Here is an 18,641-nt window from a genome sequence, read left to right as displayed (position 1 = left end):
GCAATCCAAAAGGCATAACTCTATATTCGTAGGTGCCCAGGGGTGTGAACATGGCTGTCTTCCACTCATCTCATTCCCGCATGCGAATCAGGTTGTACACCCCTCGCAGGTCCAACTTGGTGAACACGCTGCCCTTGCGTACTTTCGCGAGGAGGTCGTCGATTCGGGGCATGGGGAAGTCCGACGGCTTGGTGACACTGTTCAAAATGCGGTAGTCCACCACGAGCCTTTTCTGGGGCGTGTCTCGCTTCTTCACAAAGAATACAGGACTGCCCCCCGCTGCCTGGGACTCTCGGATGAAACCGCGTTTCAAATTATGATCAATGAACTCCTTGAGTTCCTGCAGTTCGTCTTCAGACATGGAATACAGCTTCCCTTTGGGCAGCGCCGCCCCCGGCAGCAGGTCAATCTTGCAGTCATATGGTCTGTGGGGGGGTAGCTTGTCTGCCTCCTTCTCGCAGAAAACCTCCAAAAATTCTGCGTACTTGTGGGGAATCGCTTGCAGCGTGCCGAGCAGCAGCTGTGACTCCTCTTGCTCTCCTTCCTGCCGGGGCATGATGCAGTGTTCAGCACAAAAGGAAGAACCGAAGGTCAGCTGCCTCTGGTACCAAGCCAGCGTCGGGCTGTGCCTGTCCAGCCAACTCATGCCCAATACGATAGGCGTGTCTGAGAGTTGAGTGACGTTGAAGCTGATAATCTCCTTGTGATTTCCAAGCCGCAGCACCATAGGTGGCGTCTGCTTCATCACTTGCCCCCCTAACAGCTCCCTGCCATCCACCGTGACAACCTGCAGTGGCAGCGCGGCAGGCAGCAACTGTATAGCGTGCCGGTCGACAAAGTCCTGCCCTATGAAGTCTGCATTGCTTCCCGAGTCGACGGTGATTGGCACGTCCATGGTGATTCCATTGGGTAGCTGGAGCGATGCGGTGAGCCTCACTACTGGCTTGGGCGGGAGGGGGTCCATGGGCGGTAAAATCTCTGGGGACTGCTTCACTGACACGTCTGGCTGGGCCCCAGTGCCTCCTCTTCCAGCCAGACATCGTCGTTTCCCTGCTGTGGTTCTCCTTGCTGCGTTGCTGCAGTCACCATTGCTGAGGCTGCAGTGTGCTTGTGGAGCCTCCGGGGACACTCTTTCGCCAAATGGCCTGGATCCTCACAGATGTAACACTTCCTGTTCCCTCTAGGAGGCTTCGCTTTCACTGCTGCCGGTGCTAGGGCTCTGGCTGCTGACTGAGCCCTTGCACTCCCAACCTCCATCGGTTCCACCCCTCCCCCTGTTGGGGGCGTGGATTGCGCACGCGCTGCTTCTCTGGGAAGGAAGGAGGAGCCCCTGGCTGGTTCGCGCCCGCTGCGCCCTTCGTCCCTGCTCCACGGACGTTCTTCCAGCCGCACTCCCACCGCCAGCGCCCTCTGAACGATCTCCTGCGTGGTCCGGGGTCTCTCCCCCCTCGCAATCTCATCTTTCACCGAGCTGTTCAAGCCCTCCCAAAAAAGGTCTCTGACGGGAGCCGAATCTCTGTCCCATTCCAGGGCACTGACCAAAGCGAAAAAGCGGGCATGATATTGCCGTACGCTGGCCCTCCCTTGTCTTAGTCCGTGCACCTCCCTTCGGGCAAGATCCACGTCAATGCTTGATAAAAAACAGCCATCCATCGCTTTAATAAAGGCGTCCGCATTTTGGAGCGCAGGATCCTTATCCCTCCACAAATTGCGCAGCCATGCTTTAGCGTCTCCATGCAAATGGGACATGATGAACCCCACTTTCTCTTGTTCATCTCTAAAGTCTTTGTGCAGTAGTTGTAGTGCACACATTACGTCTGCTCTAAAATTGGGGTACTGTTGCAAATTCCCATCGAAGTGCGAGACCAGACTGCCTGTGCGTCTCCCCAACCCAATCCCCTCTGATTTGGGTGTCTGTTGCCCCTGCTTCGTAAGCACGTCCAACCTGACCTGGAGATCCCTGTAGGCGGCCGCTGCGTCCTCCTCTCTCTTCCTGGACGCCACCGCCTCGGCAGTCAGTCGTGAAACCGCGTCTCTGAGTTCCGTTATTTGCTGTTCGGCCGTCATATTGTCTACCGTTCGTGAGCTTTCTTGTAGACACCCGCTTTCCCTCCTCTCCGCGAGGTCGTGGATGTCCACAATTTGAAGAGAAGGAGCTTACTGTCAGGGTTACTTCCAGATCCTAGCTCACAGAGGATCACGCTAGCCAGCGGTTGTTGATTAAAAGTCTTTATTGAGTTACAGTCTCCATTCTTGAGCTGCTGCGTGCAACCCTACGCCTTATGCTTAGGTCGGCGAAGCTCCTTCTGAGTCTCCGCCCCTTGCGCACCAACTTAATATCCTAGCCCTGCTCCACCTTTTCCGCCTGACAGTTCTCCTCTGGGTCCCTCTGCCCCCCTGGGTCTCTCCCTTCCGGGATTCTTCTGACGCTGACCCCCCTGACTCCCCTGTCTCCTTGCGCCGGGCTTTAGGACCTGGCTCTCTTTCCGGGCTGCCTACTGCGCCACCTTCCTGTGCATTTGAACTTGGCGCGCGCGCCCAACCTTCCACTTTCCGTCTAACCGTCACTTCGCTCCCCAATGAAGGTGTGGCCACTCCTGACTCGTGCCCTCCCTCCTGTTGTGAGCTGCCAGCGCTAGTTCCCAGGCGCTCTTCCTCTTCCCTACTCTCTGGCGGTGACGTAGGTCCCGATCTCCAACTGCTCCCCTCTGAGTCCCCTCTGGCTCTTTCTTCCTGGGGTGTCCCCCTAGTCTCCCCCCTTGCCCTTGCCACTGGTGCTCCTCTTTGTGAATCTTCTGATTCACTGGACAGACTCGGAGATCTCGGGTCGTCGTCATCACTCATCCTTTCTTCTGCCTCCTCCCCCTCGCTCTCTGTTTCCTCCCTTGCCCTCGCCTCTGCTCCTGAACCCCTGACACTTGATAAAAACAGGGATCTAAAAGCATTCAAAAGATGACGAAAACCAACAAATTGATGCTAGCTAAAAAGAGATAAAACACTTGTAACTTTCTTACTGTTCTTATTTGTTGTAATCATGTTTTTATTGTTCAAGCATGATTTTTATTTTGTAAGCTGCTCTGGTTGCTTCTGAATAGGAGAGATTGGACACACACAAAATAAGCAATTACTATGAGGTATAAATGTGGTCTTAAAATACTGTTTTCTTGTAATTTAATCTTGATTGTATCAAAGTGTGGGCCTTTACACTTTGCTGAGAATCTTTCCCCATTTCAGAGAAAACTCTTCTACCCACCCACCCAAATTTGAAATGGTATTCCAGTTCCTTCATCATCGATAGTCAATGTGATCATTTTGACATCTGAAATGTGCCTTGTGATCTTAGCTGTGCAGAGCAATTGAGATATCCATCAGTGGCAGTTCCTGCTGAAGCAATCCCGCAGGGTATGCATATGCCAGAGATCAATGCAAGCACTTGATAAAAGGCTATTACAAATATGACTGAATATGCATATATATATGAAAAGCAGAAAAAATATGCTCATCTCATCCTAGTACTTTCGGAAAGATGAAAATGTAAAGGGTTGTGTAAAAAATGCTCCCTAAAAGTTTAGAAAATTGTCACTTGTTGCCTTAGCTGAGTTGAAAGGCAGTTTTCAATCAGCAAAAAAACTTTTTTCTGCCTTGAGATAGTGAGAGCCTGAGGCAGGTAGGGAAAATTGAAGCTACATGATCTTCCTCTGAAAGAGATACACTAAGAATATGCTAAAACTGTAAGATGATAGATTTGATTGGATCAGCTTGTCCTGGTACAGAGGAGTATACTAGCTTTCAAATTACATGCTCAGACCAATCATGTGGAAAGTCTCTTGTTTACCTCTCTTGAACCATTTGTAGTGGATGCATGAATGAAAGCTAAAGCTCCAGAGGCTATCTCTGACCTCCTAACAAGAACAGTTAGTTACATCTTTAGCAGAATTACTGAAGTCCTTCCAGCTCTTTCACTCATATTTTATGCATGGCTATTTTCTTGAATTTCTAATTTGTGTTTCTGAATGCATCGATGATTTAGTTTGCTCATAGGATATAGATTAGAATGCCTTTTAAAAAGCAACAGTATTCATCTCAATATTGAGATGTTTATGTATCCTTGATGATATTCTAGAAGATGGGGCAGATTTTCAAGATCCCCTCTATTTGGTGAGGGACCATGATGCCATGTGCCCTACTTTACAGAGGACAGCCCTTCAGAAGTACTCCCAAGCTGCACGCTCCTTCAGGTGGAGTGTGCTCCTTCAGGGCATTGTAAACCTGCGAGAGGTAAAACTACAGTGCCTAGAATTCTTTGAAGGGAAAGCACTATACGGTAGTAACACTCGATCCAGTGAGCAAGTGCTGTGGGTAGGATTTCCAGCACTCAAACATGCGAATAAATGTCTAGTGCACACACCATACTGTCATGCCTGGCTATAAATAAAAATCAGGCAACCAGAAATGTAATGAAGCTGAACAAAGTAAACTAAAATAAGCTAAAGGATACCATTCAATTGCCCAGTTTTTCAAAAGTAGACATGGACTTTTCTTTTTCATGATTTAGCAAGGGAAAAAGCCAGAAAAGCTAAACCTTACTGTTAATTGGTCTATTTATATAATGTTTGCAGCCACGTTGGTCCATTATAATAATAAAAAAATAAAAGCAAACATTTATTGGGATTAAGCAACATGTTACAAAACAGTCTACAATCATTTTAGGTGTCTCTTTCAGGCTGTGTGGTATATTAAACAAAAATAGCCAAGTGAGCATAGTGACTTATATAACAATCATGCACTGTTTGAGAAGGCGCCAAATTAAACAATGTGTGGGCTTATACATGGTGATCGTGTTAAGATATTAGGGCATGTGAGCATGCACAGGCAACTGAGCATGGTATAATACGCACAGTGACTCATATACTGTAACAATCTTATGCTTTTTTAGCAGAGCCCCAAATTTACATTAAATGTAGACTAATATGTAGTGACCATTTTCAGATATCAGGGCATGTGGTACTGCACATCTTTGTGCATGTGATGAAGCAAAGTATAATGCATTGTCTGAAGACCATTGTGTATGAGTCACTTTGTGTTATGCTATGCTTTGTCAACTGCACATGCGCACACACCCCTGCAATATCTGCAAATGATCGCCATATTTGGTGTGATTTTGGTGCTTTTGTGAAAAAGTACACGATTATTATATGACACACCAAGTATTATATTATGCTCAAATATTAAACTGGCCTTGCATGCACACACGTGTGCAATAGCACATGCCTCATGCAGCATACCTACACATGATCACTACATAATCTTTGTGAAAACTTGCACTGTGCTGCCACAGTTATACAGTGGTACCTTGGTTTACGACTATAATCTGTTCTGGAGGTCCATTCGTAAACCAAAACAGGTCGTAACCCAAGGTGCGCTTTCGCCAATGGGGCCTCCAAGGGGGAAAAAAGCGGTCATAATCCCTCCAAAATTGTTCGTAAACCAAAAAAATTGTTCATAATAAAAAAGGGGTTGTAAACCAAAAAAAGGTCGCAAACCGGGACACGCACTTCCAGGTTTGAATTAGTCATAATCCAAAATGGTCGTAAACTCCTGTAGGCTGTTCACAAACCAAGGTACCACTGTATTAGTGTTGGAAATGCTGCTGTAACTTATCTCCATATTATTTCCTTAGAATCATAGAATCTTAGATTTGGAAGGAACCCCAAGGGCCATCTAGTCCAACCCCCTGCAATGTAGGAACCTCAGCTAAAGCATCCATGACAGGTGGCCATCCAATCTCTCTTTAAAAACCTCCAAGGGAGGAGAGTCCTTCAGAAAATATAGATTATCTAGTAAAGGAAATGTTCCTTTAAAAATACCCTCAAAATACTTTCCAGATTGTAACGTAAGTTAATCTTTGCACCAACTTAATTAATATAGCATTTTCTGAAATTTGCCTGTAGTCTAAGAATGCTGAAATATCACAAAGGGAGTCAGGTCTCTTCATCTCCAGTGCACAGATGCAGGTGTGAGGAATCTTTGAGCTTTGTTGCTGAACTGCAATTTCAATCAGTCCCAGCAAGCGTGGCCAAAAAACATCTGGAGGGCTAAAGGCCTCCCCCCCATGGCATTGTTGGTTGGTTGACATCTGCTTGACTCAGGAGACAATGGAGGAGTGTGCCTTTGGGGGTGAAAAACTGTTGGAGTGTTACAGCACCTGCTGTGGCTGTAGAGACCAATATGGTGGTTCCAAGATGGCGGCGCGCATAGACGCTGCGGCTTAGTGCTCTCCCTTAGCGTTTTGTTTTGTTTGTTTTGTTTTTATTATTTTTGCTTGGTCTGAGTATGTCTGGCCGGGCAAGAAAGATTTACAGCAGGCAGAAACTTCTGAAGGTCAGGTTACAGTGTGAACAAGCTGTAAGAGCTGATTATTTTCGCCCAGATAACGTTCCTGTGGGAGTAGCCAGGTAAAGTCCAACTGGCAGTTAAAGTCCAACTGACAGTTCAGCTGCTGTAGAGCGCTGGCTTTGGGATGCCATTTGTCTACACGGGATTTGCACCTTCCTGATTGTGAAGAGGACCGAAAATTAATTCAGCCTTGAATAAGCGAATAAGGAAAGGAGTGGTTTAATGGGAATCTAATAGCCAGTAACCAGATACAAGATATACAAGATGGCAGCGCGCATAGACGCTGTGGCTTAGTGCTCTCCCTCAGTGTTTTTGTTTTGTTTTTTTATTATTTTCACTTGGTCTGAGTATGTCTGGTCGGGCAAGAAAGATTTACAGCAGGCAGGAACTTCTGAAGGTCGGGTTACAGTGTGAACAAGCTGTAAGAGCTGATTATTTTCGCCCAGATAACGTTCCTGTGGGAGTAGCCAGGCCACCGGGCTCTCCATGGATTACTATGCCTCCAGGGAGGAGGCGAAGGCGGCGTAGAGACAGGAGGCAAAAGCGGGGTTGTCGGGCTGGCGTCCTGGTAAGATTGCAGAGGAGTCCATCTAAACCACCGCTCCCTAGCATATTTCTTGCTAATGTGAGATCTCTTACCAACAAGATGGACGAATTGAGGCTGCAGGCAGCAAAAAACAGCCTTGTAAAAGATTGCTGCGTTTTATTTGTCATTGAGACATGGCTTCAACCGTCCATACCAGACACAGCTATTCAGTTGGAAGGCTATTCAGTGCGGTACATCGTCATGACCGAGGCATGGACTTCGGAAAAACCAAAGGAGGGGGCCTGTGTGTATATGTGAACAAATGCTGGTCCAATAATTCGAAGACTGTGGGCAGTCACTGTTCACCGGATTTGGAATATGTGGCTGTTAAATGTAGACCAGTCTATCTCCCTAGGGAGTTCACAGCTGTTATGTTAACTGGTGTGTACGTGCCACCAGATGCCAATGCCAACTTGGCTTTGGGATGCCTGCAGGACCTTATCAGCAGCCAGCAAGACAAGTATCCTGAAGCTGTGCACATCATTGCGGGAGACTTCAACCATGTTGAACTTAAAACAGTGCTCCCAACGCTCTATCAGCATGTGAAATGTCCCACAAGAGGGGACAAGACACTGGATAAAGTTTATTCGAATGTAAATCACGGCTATAGGGCTTTACAGCTGCCACACTTGGGCCAGTCCGACCATATGTCTCTGTTCCTGGTACCAGCATATATCCCACTCAGGAAACGGGCTCCCACAATATTAAAATCTGTTAAAATCTGGCCTGAAGGTGCTATTCACCAGCTGCAGGACTGTTTTGAGAGAACCAATTGGGATATTTTCGATAGTTCAGACCTGGAGGAGCACACGGCGGCAGTTCTGTGCTATATCAATCACTGCACAGACACTGTCACAGTAAATAAATCCATCCGGTTTTACCCCAATCAGAAACCCTGGATGAATAGAGAGGTCCAGTGCCTGTTGCGGGAAAGGAACAGGGCTTTCAGGTCGTGCGAGGTGCAGCTTTACAGTGTAGCAAGAGCTAACTTGAGGAGGGGTATTCGACGGGCAAAATTGGATTATAGGCTAAGGATTGAGGATAATTTAAGGAGCAACAACACAAGACAGATGTGGCAGGGGATTCAGCATATTACCAACTACAAACCTAACCTTGGTGCTGTCGACGGTGACCCCTTGCTGGCAGAGGAGCTTAACCTCTTCTTTGCTTGCTTCGAGAAGGAGCCACCTGAGACGCCGGTATTACAGCCACCAGCCCATAGGGGCCCCTCATTCACGGTAGAGGAACATGAGGTGAGACAGGTTTTGAGGATGGCGAATCCGAGGAAGGCGGCTGGACCTGATGGCATCACTGGAAAGGTGTTGAAGGGCTGTGCGGATCAGCTGGCGAGGGTCGTTACTAAGATCTTCAATAAGTCCTTACACCAGTCTATTGTCCCACCCTGCCTGAAGTCGTCAACTATTGTCCCTCTGCCTAAAAAATCCACAATCAGTAGTTTGAATGACTATAGACCAGTTGCACTGACTCCAATCATCATGAAGTGTTTTGAGAAATTGGTGCGCCGTCACATTATCTCCTGTCTTCCATCAACTTTTGACAACTACCAGTTTGCATACAGAGCAAATAGATCCACAGAAGACGCCATCAATACCACTCTCCATGCTGCTCTGTCCCATCTGGAGCAGCCAGGGAGTTATGTGAGGCTGCTGTTTGTGGATTTTAGCTCTGCTTTTAACACTATCCTCCCCCATAGACTGGTGTCCAAGCTAGAGGCGATTGGACTCTCCAACTCCACCTGTCTCTGGGTTTTGGATTTTTTGTCAGAACGTTCCCAGAGGGTTAGAGTAGGGTCACACATGTCCACAGCCCTTAGCCTTAACACCGGCTCACCACAGGGTTGTGTGTTGAGTCCCCTGCTCTACACTATCTATACGTATGACTGTACAGCCATCTATTCCAGTAACAAAATCATCAAGTTAGCTGATGACACTACGGTGGTAGGGCTCATTTCAGGAGGGGATGAGTCCGCCTATCGGGACGAGGTGGAGCGGCTCTGTGTTTGGTGTGGAGAGAACAATCTGGCTCTTAATACGGCTAAGACCAAGGAATTGGTGGTGGATTACAGGGGAAAAAAGGCGGACATTCAGCCCTTGTATATCAACGGGGAACGGGTGGAGAGGGTGGCGGAATTCAGGTTTTTGGGAGTAGCTATCGATCAGGGCATGACTTGGAGCGCACATACCACTGCTCTGGTGAAGAAGGCCCAGCAGAGAATTTATTTCCTCAGACTTTTAAAGAAGAACAATCTGAGTGAGAGACTGCTGGTGTCCTTCTACCGAGGCTCCATAGAGAGCATTCTTACATACTGTATTTGTGCTTGGTTCTCCAGTTGTACAGCTAGGGAGAGGAAGGTGCTCCAGAAGGTCATAACCACAGCCCAAAGGATTATTGGTCATCCTCTCCCATCTTTGGAAGAACTGTACGGTTCCCGTTGTCTTAGGAAAGCAAATAACATCCTGCAGGATTCATCTCACCCGGGACACTGTCTGTTTGCACTACTGCCTTCTGGCAGAAGATATAGAAACATCAAGTCAAAGACAAATAGACTGAAAAACAGTTTCTATCCAAGAGCTGTGGCCCTTTTGAATGCTGTAACTCGTTAGTGTGACCTGAGAGTTTGATGGGTGTGGTGTGGGTATGGCTGGAATGTGGTTTGTTTGGTTGTTGTTGTTGTCTTGCTTTTGTTGTTTTAAGGGATGGCATCCAATTTCGTTGCACTTTGTGCAATGTTGCACTTGTGTAATGACAATAAAGAATCTATCTATCTATCTATCTATCTATGGGAGAGACATGTTTTGTTACAGCTGGGGCAGATGAAGGTACCTGGTTGTGCTGCTGCAGATGCACCATGGTGTTTCTTCTTTCTGTGCTCCTCCCCCCATGTTGTGTCCCCGACCAGAGATACTGCCCCTCCTGATAACATGACATAGTCAATCCCAATAGTAGATCCCAAAGGGCATTTTTCACCTGTGTGTAATTTTAATAATTATTATGTTTTTTTAAATTCAATTTCTTCATCACCCTTCACCACAACATCCTAGGGCAGTTCACAATATTAAAACCAGTTTAAAACAAATGCAGGATACAAAGGATAGGGTGGTTATAGGGTATGTATGTATTGTGAATATACATGCAAATATATTGTACAGTACCTGTCTATAAATACAAATCAAGCCGTCAGAAATGAAGCAGGGGGAGCTTAAAACAATGGGATTTAAATAAGCAATAGGCCACCAACCAGCCGTCCAATTGCTTTAAAACAGACAAGGCCTTTTGGTAGTGGGGAATTATGCCTGTGCTCTTGCTCGTTGCTTGATAAAAATAATCATCAGAACACAGACCTGGACTCCACTGAGTTTCTGACCTCTATGAACCTCTTTCTCATCTAGCACTTTAGACCTCAACCCTGTGCAGTGAGGGCCCCTAGAAGAGGGATCAGTCATGATTAGTCTTTATTAATAGATGTTTTAATCATGTCCTTGAAGTGTTTTCCCAAAAAAGAAATAAAAGATACATAGCCAAAGAAGAAAACAGATTACTCAAATATTTCATACATTTACGCTCACAGTTGCGGTGTTTACTCAAAAGGAAGCATGCTGTGTCCAGCGAGGTTTGCATTTACCTGGGACTGCAGTTTCAGAGATTTTCATGCTGGCTGGAGGAACTGTTAAAAAAACAAACAAACAAACATTTAAGCTAACAGAAATGTAACTGCTTTCCTATTTTCCAAAAATCTTTTTTGTTACTTTAAATCCAGTTTTGGGGTTAGACTAAATGTGATGCTGTAAAGGGAAGAACAAACGTTTAAGCTAGCAAAAATGTAACTGCTTTCCTATTTTCCAAAAATATTGTTTGTTACTTTGAATCCAGTTTTGGGGTTAGACTAAATGTGATGCTGTAAAGGGCAGAACAAACATTTAAGCTAGCAAAAATGTAACTGCTTTCCTATTTTGCAAAAATATTTTTTGTTACTTCAAATCCAGTTTTGGGGTTAGCCTAAATGTGATGCTGTAAAAGGCAGCTCAGTTTCCATATTTATTTATTTAAATATACTAATCTGCTTCCATCAGTTTTATTTCTTCCATTTAGTCAGCAGCTGTGGGGCTATGTGCTCTTCTGGGCACATTGCACAATAGACAGCGGAACCTCAGAGCATATGAAAATTTCATTATGTGCAATCCTTCAGAGCAGATATTTAAAGGAAGGTCTTGCAAAGTCGCCTTCTGCTTTCATGTCTATGCTTCCCTCTTAGCAATACTCCCTTAAGGAAATGTGCTATTACTGATGGAAAGCCGAGTGGCTGACAAGACAAAAAAACAAAAGCTGAACAGTGTTCATGCAGGAATTGCAAATTCATGCAAGAACACATGCATAGCAGGAGTTTTTTCCCTCTTTTTTTTCACAAGACGACCGGCAATGGTGTGCAAATCTGTGGCTCTAAATCCCAATGTTTACATTAGTCCTTTCAGAGTGCGCATTTTCCCCTCCCCTCAAGTTAGCCACAAAGAATATTGTTGGAACTAAGGTTGGAGGTTCCTTTGGGAAGGAGGGGAGAGCCACATATGCCATGATTTCAACGACCTTGGGAGGAAGTTGGGGTATCATGTATAATACAGAATACACCAAACAATGGATGATCTGCCCATCAACTCCACCCACTCAAACTGGGTACCTCAGTTGGTTAGAGCATGGTATGCTGATAATGCCAAAGTTTGAGGCCCATGTGGGACAAATGCGTATTTCTGCATTGAAGGGGGTTGGACTAGAATATGATTCCAACTCTACAATTCTATGAGGATACGAAATGGAGTTCCAGGCTCGAGAGTGTTTTGTGTGCGTTTTTTTCCTCAGGCACTTTCCTTAGGCCTGAAGTGTGACGCGGCAGCTAAAAAAGCCAATGCAATTCTGGGCTGCATCCATAGGAGTATAGCATCTAGATCAAGGGAAGTAATAGTGCCACTGTATTCTGCTCTGGTCAGACCACACCTGGAGTACTGTGTCCAGTTCTGGGCACCACAATTCAAGAAGGACACTGACAAACTGGAACGTGTCCAGAGGAGGGCAACCAAAATGGTCAAAGGCCTGGAAACGATGCCTTATGAGGAACGGCTAAGGGAGCTGGGCATGTTTAGCCTGGAGAAGAGGAGGTTAAGGGGTGATATGATAGCCATGTTCAAATATATAAAAGGATGTCACATAGAGGAGGGAGAAAGGTTGTTTTCTGCTGCTCCAGAGAAGCGGACACAGAGCAATGGATCCAAACGACAAGAAAGAAGATTCCACCTAAACATTAGGAAGAACTTCCTGACAGTGAGAGCTGTTCGACAGTGGAATTTGCTGCCAAGGAGTGTGGTGGAGTCTCCTACTTTGGAGGTCTTTAAGCAGAGGCTTGGCAACCATATGTCAGGAGTGCTCTGATGGTGTTTCCTGCTTGGCAGGGGGTTGGACTCGATGGCCCTTGTGGTCTCTTCCAACTCTATGATTGATTCTATGAAGTGACTTCTGGGGCTGCTGAGGCAGAATGAGGGCGAGGCTGAAGGGACTCTCCTCCTTTCTCTAACAAGGACTGACTGCTCCGAATAACAATGACAATTTTCAGGCGAGGTTCCCCAGTGACAAAGATTCTTCTCACCTGCCAGGCCCACCCAGCGCCAGCATTTAATATCCTTTTGGCACCAGGTGAGGTAGAGAGGAAGTATTTCTTTCCCCCATTTGACGGGTGGCGATATTTTTGCTATGTTGGTGTTTTCTTTTATGGGGTGTGTGTATCTGTTTGGGGGGGGGTACCGCACGCCTTTTATTGTGAGGTATTTTGTTTCTCATTTTCTCCGTTATGTTTCCCTGGATGGTTCTTTGGTCTTAAAACGAGTCGCTCGCGGGCCCCTTGCACTGGACGGATAATTTTATTTACTAAATTCCCATAGCATATTGCTCTCGCCTTGAGAAAGAGAGAGAGAGAATCCTTTTCCCGCGCTTTAAAATAACGGCCTTTTGTGTGAGAGAGAGCGCGTGCGCGGTTGGTCAAACGAGGGTGACGCGCTAAGAGAATTTTAATGGGGGGGGGTGTTGGAGGGAAAAGATCCGCCAACCACGTGACGGGCGCTGGCGGGAGGAAACCGTTGGCGTCGAACGCGGCCTCGTGACGCCACAAGAGCCCCGCGTGCCTCCGAGGCGTTCGCCCGGCGCCGCACATGCGCGCGCATCCTCCTCCTCCTCCTTTCGGGTCCCCCTCGCGCCACGTGGCGCGCGCCCCGCCCGCTGGCCTCCTCCTCGTTTGCCTCCGCCCTGTCCCCCCTCCCCTCCCCCAATTCCTTTTTTAGCATTCACTTTCTCCCCACCTACCCCCCCGACCCGCTCCCCTTCGTCTGCGTGGACGGAGGGAAGGGGAGCGTCACTTTGGGGGGGGGCGCGGGGTGGGGTGGGGGCGTTTGCCTGGCGCCCCTCGGACCCCTGGCTGGCCCAGGGGCGGGGGGCGAAAACTATGCCGCGCCAGGAGCTGCTGGAACCACCCGATCAAGCCAGGAGCGAGGGCAACAGGCCATGAGGAGCGACCACCATGGAAGCCAGATATCCTTCCTCGGCTGTTTTCATTCCCCCAGCACCACTGGGGGAGAGTTAACGACGTTGTATATGCATATACACACAGTCCTTGTGGTGTTTGCACATACATATATACATGCATATATCATAGCTGTCAACTTTCAGATTTGAAAATAAGGGATCAGCAGCCTCACCTGTCCCGAGGACAGTCTACGGGATATCTAACAATCTGGGATAGCAGTGGGAAGCAATGGGAAACGGCGCGGGAATAAGGGAATTTCCCGCAAAAAAGGGAAGGTCGACAGCTATGGCATATATATATATACACTCACCCACCCAATTGCAGAATTGCACATGGCAGGGGGCAGTCTCACCCACTGCTAGAAAGTGCACCAGTAACTCAATAATAATAATAATTTTATTTATACCCCACCCTTCCAGGGAGAGCCAGCGTGGTGTAGGGGTTAAGAGCGGTAGACTCCTAATCTGGGGAACCGGGTTCGTGTCTCCGCTCCTCCACATGCAGCTGCTGGGTGACCTTGGGCCAGTCACACTTCTTTGAAGTCTCTCAGCCCCACTCACACCACAGAGTGTTTGTTGTGGGGGAGGAAGGGAAAGGAGAATGTTAGCCGCTTTGAGACTCCTTAAAGGGAGTGAAAGGCAGGATATGAAATCCAAACTCTTCTTCTTTTTCCTGGTTCAGAAAACCGGGCTCAGGGCGGCTACCAACAAATTTAAAACACTTAATTGATGCAACAAAAAACAGCATAAAATACAGTATAAAACGTGAATAACAATAAATTCAGAATTCAAAAATCAATTTAGGGGGGAAATCCATCCAATAAACATTAGATGATCACCAGGGCTAGCTGGCTAAATTAGTCCTATTTGGGCCAGTGAGACCAGGGGAGAATTAGCTGTGGGATCCCAGAGCGGGTAATCTTCATAAAAAGGGGAGGTGGAGGGAAGGAAGGGGAATAAAAGATCAGACTAAGTTCAAACTCAAGGCAAACCATTCCTGGGGAAATGGGATAGAGCTTTTCCCAAGTAAGGAGCATTGCACCCTACTCAACATACCGGAAAACCCAATGAACTGTTTTGAGACCACTCGTGCTCCCTGTTGGAGCGATGCTTCATTCACAGAAATACTGTTTTAAGTGGTTATCCACATACGCAGCCTGGAGCTGCTTTGCAAGGAAACATGGGATACCTTTGTGGTGAAATTGTTAGGAAATTATGTGCTGTTGACATGTCGAATTTGTAAGCACCATTCAGGATTTCCCTGCACCAAGAAGTTTGCAATATAAAGTCTGGAAGCAGATAGATCAGTAGGGGAGTCTTTATACGCTATAGTGCTAAAGTTCTCCAGAAGGAACTGCGCCACCAATACAACCCCCAAAATGAATATCTGGGCACTTTGGAGGCAGTTTATCACTGCAGCACTCTATGGCAGGAAGCCCTCTTGAATGCAATGGGCTGAACTTTCGGAAATGTTTCTGTAGGATTGCAGCCTATACAAATCTTTGTGTGTTGAGGTTTGGAAGTATATTGGACCCTTAATACAGTCCCAGTGGGAAAAAAATTACATATATCACAGGAACCTTTTAATCTTTGCTTTTACTATTATTGCACCCTATCTTGTGTGTTTCTATTAGCTCTCCATTTATTTAAATTGTATAGTTTTGCCCTGCAGTTGCAGCAATTTTCACAGTGCCTTGGATTATTCATAGATAACAAAAATAGCAGAAAAACACATCTAAAACAGTGGTTTAAATAACAAAACAATATTCTTCAATGCTCCCACTGTTCACTTTTATAATCTAAGCGACTTGGTGCAGGAACCTGTGGGTTGTATCTAAGGTGTATTTAGAGTAGACTACTGAAGTTTTACCTTTTTTTTTACTGAAGTTAATGAATGTGTGTTAGTCATGTCTATTAACCTCAATGGGTCTACTATGAGTAGGACTAGCACTGGATAAAACTGTGTGTAATGGGAAGGATGGGATTGGGGATCCAGCACAATCTGGCTAAGGGAGAAAAATGATAAATGCTTAATAAAGATCGCTGATTTCCTTAACTAGTTTTCCATGTACGTGGTTTTTAAACGTCATCCATGACAAGTTTAGAAAAGGAAAGATTAATTTTGAAAGTACTTTGGAATTGCTTACTAAATTTGACATCCCCTTTGATTATGTTCATGTGAAATACATTTTTAAGGTGAGAAAACCCGTATAACTGAATAGGATTGGAAGTGCTATTAATCTGCAAACTGTTATTTTAAAATAAGGTTTTAAAGATGAATTTACTATATGTGAAAGACCGAGCAGATTAGTTTGTCACTGAGTTCAATGATATTTATTTAGAGACATTATTCTCTGTTCAGTATTGTAAAATCTCTGTCGGGGACTGTGTCATTACTGTGTTCTGTACAGTGCTTTCTAGCACATTGTTGGAGTTACGTCATTACATATTAAACAGTACTAGAAGCAGCAGCAGAGCGGAGTAGGAAAAACTTGTTGCAGAATCGACTTTTCCTCAAGCTAGCAATATTTGGTCATCACCTTCTGGCACACTGTGGTCATATTTTGCATTGGCCTTATACATTCAACATCTCAAAAGTCTAGCCTCTTTCATTCATATGGCATGTTATATGCTGAGCATGTCAACCAAAAGTGCCATAGCTTCCCTCTCCACCCTCTGCTGTGTCCCCAATCCTGAAGTTTGTAATACTGTATGGAGTTTCAATGGAACTTAAAGTTTGGCCCTCATATGCAGCATATTCCACACAATGCTTCTCTAGGGCTTCCTGCTGGCCTGACAAAGATCATTCTCACAACAAGGAATGATATATTTTCATCCTCATTTTATGTAAGATGTCAAGGAAATAAACAACTATTTGATTTTTTAGAAGACATCTGAAGGCAGCCCTGTTCAGGGAAGTTGATGTTTTATTGTGTTTTTAATATCCTGTTGGAAGCCACCCAGATTTGCTGGGGAGGCCCAGCCAGATGGGTGGGGTATAAGTAATAAAGTATTATTATTATTATTATTATTATTATTATTATTATTAGTCTCTGTCGGGGGTACCCTTTTTCTCCTTTACCTTTTAAATTTTAAGTTACTTTTGACAGACTTATCTAATGTTACACAATTCCATATTTATCCTGTTTCAGTATCCAACAGACTGTTACAAAAGTAACTGGTGGTTTATCTAAATATATACATATATGTAACAATTATATGGCCGTAATCAGTTATTTAAATACTGCTTTTAAAATATAAATATGTTTATATATCATCTGCCTATTTTGTCACTTAAATGAAACAGTTAAAATAAACTGCATATAAAAGGAAAAACAATTAACCTTAATGTTCTCAAATGTATTTCCTCTTCTTAAACCAAAACATTTTTTTTAAAAAAAATTAAACATTTCCTCTCCAATGGTAAGGACTCTTTATTTGTTGTATGAAATGAAGTAACATTTCCTGTGTGAAAAATCAAAATAAGCTTGTATTTATTGCCTCTTGAGAGCTGGAAAGTTAAGATCCTTTTCAGCTGGATACATTTGTTGAAGAATTTAGTTACCTGATTTTAATTTTATGAATGTGTAGCTTTTGTACAGAATGAAGATTCTGCTTCTTAATGCAGTGGCAATGCGAACCTATTTTACTGTGCAAAACAAGCTTTTTAAGTTCTCATGCAGATGTCAAAAAAGCCATTAATTCCATAGGAGAGAAACATGTTTTACAAATTTGAGGCACTATCCAGCCAATATTAGGTTGATAACAATAAATATTTAAGTATGTTTTTATTGGTCCCCACTGACACATATGGAATTTTCGTTTAAAATGCTCAGTTTTTGCTGGATCATGCCCCTACATTTTTGCTCCATATGTTATTCCCTGAAAATATTTGTGTGTTTTTTCTGTTGCATTTCCCCCAGCCTATATCCAACCATCTCTTATGCAGGCTTTACCACCACCTTCATAGTCCCTGCTGCTGCTTTTCTCTTCCAGGTGCCTTTTCTTTATACCTTCTTCAGTTACAGTGTTCACCCATTAGCACGATCCAGTCAAAGTTAAGCACCCTTAAAACACATGTGCATGTCCATAAAACAAGCTCACTGTAATAACAACTTGAAAGTGCCTAACTATAAAATCAGAAATGACTTAAAGTGTCTGCTGAAATAAAAAGGTATTTATTAGGCACTGAAAGTTCAGTGGGGAGGGGACCTTTCTGATCTCAGCAGGAAGGGAGTTCCAGAAAATTGGACCCACAATATTGAATTAATATGAGCTGTGCATCCAAGCCCTGGGGATTGCTAACATTTACTCCCCCGAAGACCTCGGTGACCGGGCAGGGCTATAAGGAAGCAAGCAGTCTGTAACTACCCCTCTGGAAGTTGTTCTAAATTAGATTTGGAAGGAGCAATCAGATAGCAAGTGTGCTACAAGCAATATGAAACAACAATGGCAATTAGGAGTAAATTAAACCTAATGCATACCATCTAAAAACGAAAACAGACAGCAGCATTTCATGCCTTGGGCAATCAAATAGAAGGGAAAGGATAGGAGCACATGGGCCTAAGATATGCCTTAAGGTGCTTAGGAGAAAATGTGTGTACGAAGCAAATTAAACGAAATAAAATATGGGTCATTGCCCTCCAATGCTATCGTCAAATAGGAAACACTGCCTCTTAATTTATACAGGTTTTATGGGGCTACTGCCTCTTGGTGTGATCAAAGCACGTCATGGGGAGTGAGGGCAGATCTCACTAAGAACTGTCTGAAAGGCTACTATTTCAGTACTTCAAACTCCAATATAATATCTCTGACTTTAGTGGAAGTAGTCAGAAATATGTTGCTTAAAAACTATGACTGAAGTTTTATTTGTCAGAACCTTTACGAATTATGAGTAAGATCCAGACTTAGGCCATTTCACTTAATTCCCATTGAAATCAGTGGAAGTTAGTTAATGACTTTTTCCTCATTTTAACATGAGAGGGACATAAGTGAAATTCAGTAGGGCTTACACCCAAGTAAGGAGAATTAGGATTACAAACCAACAGGCCATTTTAAATACAGAAATCTGGTGGAA

The 18,641-nt window shown here is 44.8% G+C and overlaps 1 protein-coding gene and 1 long non-coding RNA gene across 3 annotated transcripts in view; one reads left to right on the top strand and one right to left on the bottom strand.

The window, feature by feature from the left end:
* The window catches only part of LOC309541484, a 174,935-nt gene extending 161,950 nt beyond the window's left edge, over positions 1 to 12,985 (bottom strand). Inside the window, exons 1-2 of one of the 2 annotated variants that reach the window (XR_014223731.1) lie at positions 12,636 to 12,985; positions 10,570 to 10,667 (exon numbers count right to left, since the gene is read on the bottom strand). This is a non-coding gene — a long non-coding RNA (uncharacterized lncRNA). Of the gene's footprint in view, positions 1 to 10,448; positions 10,668 to 12,635 lie in introns of those variants that run through there. The other variant, XR_014223732.1, reaches the window with a different exon arrangement.
* Positions 12,986 to 13,231: 246 nt separating this feature from the next.
* Positions 13,232 to 18,641, top strand: part of LOC309541277 (1-phosphatidylinositol 4,5-bisphosphate phosphodiesterase zeta-1-like) — a 49,855-nt gene continuing 44,445 nt past the window's right edge. The window contains exons 1-2 of the mRNA XM_082238938.1: positions 13,232 to 13,570; positions 15,637 to 15,760. Coding sequence (XP_082095064.1) covers positions 13,560 to 13,570; positions 15,637 to 15,760 — 135 coding nt within the window. The 5' untranslated portion in view covers positions 13,232 to 13,559. The remainder of the gene's footprint in view (positions 13,571 to 15,636; positions 15,761 to 18,641) is intronic.

This window comes from Podarcis vaucheri (assembly GCF_965113315.1).
Source record: "Podarcis vaucheri genome assembly, chromosome: 10".
Lineage (NCBI taxonomy): Eukaryota > Metazoa > Chordata > Lepidosauria > Squamata > Lacertidae > Podarcis > Podarcis vaucheri.
Note: the sequence above shows the minus strand (reverse complement) of the source record. Positions and strands in the feature narration are given on the sequence as shown.